Genomic DNA, 7,980 nt, shown 5'->3' on the forward strand with positions numbered 1-7,980 from the left:
CAGGGGTGTGGGGGTGTGGGGGTGTGAGCGAGGGGCACCCCGCGGGGTGGGCCGGGTCGGGCCCGCGCTGGCCCGGGCTCTGCCTGGCTCCCGGCTCCCGCCTGCATTCCCTCCTCCGGGGCGCCGGCGGGAAGCTTTTCCCTTGCAGCAAATCTTGGCGTCCCCTGACAAAGGCAGGGAAGGGACAGTCGCGATTCTCTCCAGGCAAACGGCGGTAGGGGGGTAGCGCTCCCAGGCTGCTCTGCCTCCTCGTTTTTCCAGCCTCCGCTTTCCTGCGGTGGGGCTCGTGTCTCCTCGAAGGATCACCCGGTCCCTGCGGCTTTCCTCCCTCCTGTGACACTTAGCTCTGGTGTAGCTGCAGCTGAGGCCTTCCTGGCACCAGGAGGATCGGAGTTGATCACCCCGTAGACCTGCAGCGATTGCTACCTGCATGTCTCTGCCCGCTGATAGAAGCCAGAAAGATTTGTCATTTATTTGTAATGCCATCTTCCCGATTTCTGTGTCATGACAATCTACAGTTCCCTTTCCCTTAAGCTGATTCATTCTTTATGTGTATATTGTGCCTGTGATTTTGTTTTCCTCCATTATTATGAAATGTTGTCTTACCTGGTTTGGGAAATACTCTGTAATCACCTTGATTTTAAATTCCTCCCCTTCATGCCTTCTGTATGCTTCCTGAATTCACATCAAGATATTACATGTGTGTCAAAAACCTTGTTGAACTCAACTTCATCAATTGGTTTGTTTTTTCCTTACTACTCAATCAAAAAAGGAAAAATTATCTGTAATTTTGCTGCCCATAAATCACCACCGACTGGTTTTTAATCGTCTGAATGATGCTATGTGAGGGCTTGTCGATTTTGTGGGTTGTGCTTTGCTGGTATTGGAGATGGGGGAGGAGGGCACTCAGTTTCCTGGATCTTGCAGTTTACCTTTCAAACATTAATTTTAAGTTGCCCTTGTCCAGTCTTCTGGGACCTCCTTCACCATCCAGGAACTAACAAAGATAACTGCCCAGAGAAGCTGTGGCATCATCATCCTCGGAGTTTTTAAAAATGCTCTTGGATATCATCCTTAGTCACATGGAGGGTCCCAACAGCTGCCCCTGCTGTGAGCAGGATGTGTGATGAGGGACCTCCTGAGGTCCCCTCCCACCTCAGTTACTGTATTTATCTTCTCTGAACCCTTCTTGTTTTGTGCTGTGTTAGGCCTCTGTAGCAATGGGGGAAGAGATTTGTTGCTGTTCCATGCCTTAAAATGAGCTGTGGAACTGAAAGAGGTGCTAAAGGAGGCTGCATTCCTTCTGCTCATTGGGAAAGTAGTGTCCAGTGTCATGGGCATCAGTACTTTAAATCCTTCTATCAGGTTGGGAAAATAAAACAGATTTTTTCTGTTGGATGTAGGAGTGATGTGGGAACCACCTGTTCTGCATGAAGGACGAGGAATAGATCACTTGATAAAGGGAAGAAACAAACCATCCCATTAAATGGAAGCCATGAAGATATCAAAGCGGTTCTTCGCTTTTGGGATTTTGACATGCATAGCTGTTTATGTTGCATACATAAAATGGCACTTGGGCTCCAGACCATTTGTGGGGGCCACAGAAGGAGTTGCTGAAAGCAGGGGAGATAAACTGACCCATCAGGCAGTGACCACAGATCTCTCGGTCTTTTATGGAATTATGTTTGACGCAGGAAGCACGGGAACTCGCATCCATATCTTTAAATTTGCACAGCAGCCAAGAGGTATGTCCTGCTCATTGCATGACAGATTAAGTCTTCCATAATGTTATGGAGCAGATTATTGATGGCACTTTTCTAGGTATTACTTAAACATGCATCAGGTCTTTCTAGAGAGCCGTCAGGAGGTATATTATGGTTCAGGCATGTGTGTTTGGATGCAATTGTGAAAATGTTCAACAAGGAGAAAATGCTGTAATGTCAGAATATGAACTAAATAGCACCTATACTTTTAGAGTAGTGGCTTGAAGAAGGACAATTTTTCATCACGCTGGTGGAAGAGAGAATTAAAAATTCAAACTGCCTTATTTCCCCAGTTTTTTAGGTTGTTGGGTGTCTCCAGTTCCTGGCAGTGAGATGCTTCTCTCTACAGTGTCTGGTTTAGTGCATCCTTGGCTTCAGTGTTGGGTTTAAACTGCAAAACAAAACAAAAATTGCAAATTATTTGATTAAAATTGCTGTGTATTGCATCTGGACAGAAACTACCTCTGAGAAGTGAAGCAGAAGCACACAAAAAAGCTCCAGCTTTCCTCTGGAGTAGTAAACTCCATTTGTTTATATGTTGTCAGCTCCTGCTTGTGAAACTCTTAAAGATTAGAGAACCTGAGTGGGTGCTGTTGGTAGGTGATCTAAAGGCTCTGCTAAGGATTGGCAGTGTGGTGTGTGGTGTGATTGGCCTCTGGGGAGCACCTTAGGTTTGCATAGTGGGCTGCTGTAAGGCTCAGCCACCAAAGGTGTTAAACAATAGTCCGTGGATTTCCTTCTTTTCCTGTATCCCCAAGTCTTTGCTTCTTCCTTGCCTGCTTCATCTGAAACACACTTTCAGAATATGTTGCAGCAAACTTCATGGAGTGTAGTGTTGTCTGGACTGCAAGTTCATATAAGGTACTGCAGCTTTCCAAAATACTGAAGCCTGTATCCCTCTGCTGCTATTGAAAATAGTGGAAAAGCTACCATTAGGTTTTGCTGGAATCAAGTTTAGCCAGAACAGAGCAGGCTGAAACAAGAGTTCTTTTTTTCCAGGTGCAGTTTGGAAAGCTGCACATGGCAGGTGTAAGGCCTCCAAGAGAGCTTTGCACCCATCTGGTGACTGATGTGCATAGTGGACAGCAGCACCTGACAACCAGTCATGACTTTAAAAGTGGTTTTCTCAGGTTCTAATTCCACAGCCATGACTGTATTTAAAGGTCAGGTGGCTGTTAATAGTTCATTAGGCAGGGGCATCAACTGACTTCTATTAGCACATAATAATGGATTTTTTAAAAATAGTTTTCTTTTTGTGTATGCAAAATTATTTGTACCATTACTTATTTTGGAATACTGCTTTTGAACAGAGACTCCCAGATTAACCCATGAGACGTTTAAAGCACTGAAACCAGGTCTGTCTGCATATGCTGATGATGTCGAAAAGGTAATTTGAGTGACTTCTTTCCTGTCTCACCTTCTGGTCTGCAGGGATTTAGGGACTCCAAGAGCCAGAGTTAGCTCATAGTGTTTACAAAAGCCTTTGCTTTCCAAGAATTTGTCATACTGCCTTTTGAGCCTTTTGTAGCCAAAACATTTGGTGGCAGAGAGTTCTGTTCTGTTTCACTGTTTGAAAAAGTGACTCTGGTTTGGACCTGTTGCTCAATAATTCCCATTATATCCACTAGGCCTTATGCTGTAGGAGACAGTGAGTCCTGCCCCTTCTCCTGACCCCTTGTGATATTAATTTGTCTCTGTTTCACATTTACAGTGAATTGGAGCTCTAATCACCCTTTTGCCCTTTCAAAAGAGTTTTTAAGATGCCTTTTATTGTTCTTTCTCTGCTCACAGAGTGGCCAGGGAATAAAAGAGCTCCTGGAGGTGGCAAAGAAGGAAGTTCCTATGGAGCTGTGGAAGTTTACTCCTCTGGTCCTGAAAGCCACAGCTGGCCTACGGTTGCTGCCAGGAGAGAAAGCTCAGAAGTTGCTGGAAAAGGTATTATTTCTTGTCTTTCCGCTTGCTTTCCAGAAAACATGCTCCTGTTAAAAATGCAGCTGCCTGGGACATTTCTGAAAGCTAGGGTGTCAATCTCCTGCCTTTCCCATGCATGTATAATACCTTGAGGTTAACCAATTCCAACAAAGTAAACTGGATTCCCTTCCCTACCCATGTCCATCCCTTGTTAATGGCATTTCTGAGCAGTCTTCATGCTTGAAAACCCACACATCCATCCCTGTTCCTGCACCAAACTGCAGGGCCAGCATGTAAAGGCTGCTGCTTGTTGGAGTCTTGGGCTTCAAACAAAGTGGTGAGCAGCAGTCAGGATCTGGCCCAAGGAGAGGAACAGTAGTGTAAAATTGGGGTTTTAAGAAGCTTGTTTTTCAGCTGAAAAACTATTTCTCTGAATGTAGCTTTTATTTGAGCTACAGGTGAAGGAGATTTTTCAGGCCTCCCCCTTCTTTGTGAGGGACAACTGCGTGTCGATAATGAATGGAACTGACGAAGGTAAGCAACTTTGTAAGAGATTCTTTCTGCAGTCCTGGAGATCCCTGCTGCACTCTGACCAGTCCCTGCCTGCTGCAGTAGGAACCCATAAGCAGCAGGTGTGACAGAAACAGAGTTTTTATGTGGCCACAGGCAGTGCCTGCCAAAGAAATCTCGTGCTGTGTATTCCAGTTTGAAGCCCTCAGTTCTGTCCTGATCTTGAAAGCTTTTGAGCACTGAGCAGTTCCTGTAGGTTCACCAGAAAGCCACTGTGCAGTCAGCACTTCTGGAAATGTTTCTGAGTATCTGCTTTTTGATGTGGTCTTCAGCAACTGGGTTTGCCCACTCTACTCTTGACAATGCTTATCAGGGCCCTCTGGAAGTATTTGATCATAATTTAAATTACAACTCATCAATTGAGTGGGATTGTAAATGCAATCTTAAACCTGTTACATAGAGAAGAAAATACATGCTGAAATAAGTTCCTGTTTATCCAAAAATGTTGAGGACAGAATGTCTAAATTTTAAGTAACTGAGTGTTGAAATGTGTTTTAAATCTGCTCAGAAACCAAGCTTTAAAATAGCTGAAGCTGTTTATGAGTTTCTCTTCTTGCTCCTTAATGGAAGAAAGAACATTCTTTTTCTTTTGTTTTAAGATCAGTAATAGCTGTGATAGCCTTGGTTCAGCCAAGGATTGAAGTGGGCCATGCTCTCTAGCCTGCCTTGAGTTTTAACCACATGAATAAATATTTGAATTTGTTAACATAAGGCCACTGATTCACCTAATTTATGGGGAAATGGTTTATAAAACAAGAAGAGGACAGAAACAGCATGGCTCACAAAATTGCTTAGAGGAAAACGGGCAAAATTAGAACACTGAAAGATGAAAATTCTTAGTATTTATAAAGAAAAGTGGAGTGCCTGACATCAAACAAAAGCCAACAGTGGATGTTTTCCTAGAAAATGAACAATGTGAGTTTCAGTCATCTCTTTGTCTTTTAGCTAAGGACTGAAGCCTTTGTGACTTCCTGCCTAAGTTTTTGACCTGTGAAATAGAGAGTTCTCCAGGCATTTCATACATGGGGCTTCTCTCCCAAATATCACATAAGCTCTGATAGAGAAGGTCATTCTCTTTGTTCACATAGTCTAATCTTGTTTTGTCAGTAATTGACAGTTCTGGAAACCTTGTAATATGGCTTAATTTACCTGCTTACTGCTGTTAGATAAAATGAAATGCTATGATCTAAGCATGTGTCTTCTGAATCTTTTCCTTATTAGGTATTTCAGCCTGGATCACAATAAATTTTTTAACAGGTATGTGTACATGAGTATGTGTATAAAGATATGACCAATGCTGTGAAATTCATGCTCTTTTTCTGCCCATGTGTGGGATTTGCTCATTCATTGGGGTGGAACAGGAGAAAGAAGACTCTTGGAATAAGTCAGCAGTTTGTTTTTGGTCTGGCCTAATTAAGTCATTAGGATTTTGTTTGTTTACTTGATGGAGTGAGGAGTTTAAGCCTTTTTCCTAGACATTTAATGTAGCTTTTCTTTCAGTTCCCTGTAGGGTACCAGAGCATTTTATTCCTTTTAGAGCCTGCTGTGACTGGCTACATTTTTTGTGCGAATATTCTAGATGTGCTTGGCAGGTGCAGAGAGTAAAAGAAAAGTGCTATGCTACTTCCTTATAGATTTATAACACAGAAGTGCCACGGGTGTTTACACTGCTGAGTGAGGAAAAGGGTAGCTGAAGAGCAGAGAGAAAGCTAAGCTGAAGACCTCTCTGACAATACATAAAGCACTCTGCCATCCAAGTGCTCTGTTCAGCACACAGTGTGTGGGGCAATGTGCTCTGGAGCTTTTTGTGCTCCCAGGAAGTATCAGAAGGGTCAGCAATCTTTAAACATCAGCTATTGTGAGGTACAGTGAGGTACTAGGCACAAACTGTCCTTGTCAGGAAGGTGCATTTGAAGGATCTAACAGAGAAGCACTAGATCTAAATGAGAGCAGAGGTCCTGGCTGGCAGCAGGAAGAATTCCAAGAGAGCTGAATCTCTTAGGCCAGCTCTTTTCAGTCTGTCATCCCTTTGGCCATAGGAATCTGCAAAATATTCCTAAGGGATCAGGGAGAGCTGGCCAAGAAAACCACATTCCTCTGTGTTACAAAGTGGTTACCACAGCAGAGTTTGCAAAAGGTCTTTGCATCCAAAATGTTCAGGAATGCAATAACCAAAGCTGCTGTGATGAGGACAGGAACAGCCACTGGAGGAATAAGAGACTCTTGTCACTTTAAGATTTTCAGGTCTGATAAAGCCAAAATCAGTGCCCAGTAGATAACAGTATAATTTAGTGCTGTGTGGAAGCTGAGAGGTGGAGTTAGATTGTTCTCTTTCCTTACCACTGTACTTCTGGTTTTGTTCCTAGTCAGTTTCTCACAGTGCCCACCATGGCTTTCTCTGTTCTGTCCCACATTTCAGGCAGGCTAGATGACCCGCAGAAGAGAAGTGTAGGGATGCTGGATTTGGGTGGTGGATCAACACAGATCACCTTCCTTCCGCGCACTGAGGTAACGTGAGCATGCACACTGTTGGGAAATGCTGCTGCAGGAATCTGTAACTGCTCAGGTTTCTTTCCCTTGGAAACAGAGCAAGAGTTTGTCAGTGTAGCCACACTTGTGACTTGGTCCTATCTGCCTTTTTATAGGCAGTCCCAGAGGCATTCACAGCTCTTTGTCCATCCATCTTCTTTGTCCAGCTCTGTGGGTCAGTGCTGCTTGTGGCGAGTCTGCTAGGGCTGCTTTATCTCGTGGAGGACACCACGTTCACCTGAATGTCTTAATCCTTGACTTTCAGTTTGTACAGCTTATAACAAAGAATTAAAAAAGCAATGCTGTTCATGAATTCAAGTCCAGCATTTGGTCTACACTGGGGTTTAAGAACACAGTAAGGTGCCTTCTTAATCCTTGTTTCTGATTTTCCTGAGTTCACTCAGTTGCAAATGAATGCCATTTTAGCTTCCTGGTGTGGCATTTCTATAGATGTTCTGTGGAGCCCTGTGATTGTGGTATTGTAAGGCTCTGGCCTGTGCAGAGATAGTGCTCATACTAAAGCTGCACAAAAGCAGAGGGATGGGATGCTGTATCGGCCTGGGATAATCAAGACATTTCACTGTTTCACCAGAATGGCAAGGGATTTGAAGGGTCCAGGGAGTGGAAGTTCTGGACATAGAGGAGTTAAGATATGAGCAACATGAACAGCACTGTGGCCTGAGCTTTGCTCCCCACAAACATTCTGGCTGTGCTGATGCACTTGGGGAACAGGCTACCCTTTCATTCCTTCAGACCACAGGCTGGTCCTCACTCTGTTCCTTGGCAAGCACAGGGATGTGCTTTTCCTCTGGCTTGTGCAAGTTCACAGATGAATTCACTCGAGTAGGAAGTTAATGCGTGCCTGGCCTTCCTATTAGTTTGCACACAGTTCCTGTAGTAGGGATCATGTGAAGAGGCAGTTGCTGTAGCCTCTGGACAAAAGCAGTTAAGAGCTGGAATAAGGATTCCTTTTTAATGGAAGTAATTCTTTTATACAGCATATTGGTGTCGATACAAATAGAAATGTAATCAATTTAAACCCTCTCATCAAACCTCTTAGCTCCAGGTTTTGTGGTTGTCTTGTGTATCAGCAGTCAAATTGAAATCCTTGCAAATTCGTCATTTCTCTCTGAATCATGCTAGGATAGTTTCACATTTTTCCTAATGTGTTGGAAGATTACTTTGTTGATGTTTGCTGCTGGCTGGG

At 43.8% G+C, this 7,980-nt stretch overlaps 1 protein-coding gene across 2 annotated transcripts in view; it reads left to right on the forward strand.

Moving 5' to 3' along the window:
- Nucleotides 1-37: 37 nt before the first annotated feature.
- Nucleotides 38-7,980, forward strand: part of ENTPD6 (ectonucleoside triphosphate diphosphohydrolase 6 (putative)) — a 13,702-nt gene continuing 5,759 nt past the window's right edge. The window contains exons 1-6 of one of the 2 annotated variants that reach the window (XM_017736955.1): nucleotides 38-1,745; nucleotides 3,074-3,150; nucleotides 3,555-3,698; nucleotides 4,115-4,208; nucleotides 5,466-5,501; nucleotides 6,664-6,752. In XM_017736955.1, coding sequence (XP_017592444.1) covers nucleotides 1,487-1,745; nucleotides 3,074-3,150; nucleotides 3,555-3,698; nucleotides 4,115-4,208; nucleotides 5,466-5,501; nucleotides 6,664-6,752 — 699 coding nt within the window. In that variant the 5' untranslated portion in view covers nucleotides 38-1,486. The remainder of the gene's footprint in view (nucleotides 1,746-3,073; nucleotides 3,151-3,554; nucleotides 3,699-4,114; nucleotides 4,209-5,465; nucleotides 5,502-6,663; nucleotides 6,753-7,980) is intronic. The other variant, XM_008635765.2, reaches the window with a different exon arrangement.

This window comes from Corvus brachyrhynchos, unplaced genomic scaffold (assembly GCF_000691975.1).
Source record: "Corvus brachyrhynchos isolate BGI_N302 unplaced genomic scaffold, ASM69197v1 scaffold806, whole genome shotgun sequence".
Lineage (NCBI taxonomy): Eukaryota > Metazoa > Chordata > Aves > Passeriformes > Corvidae > Corvus > Corvus brachyrhynchos.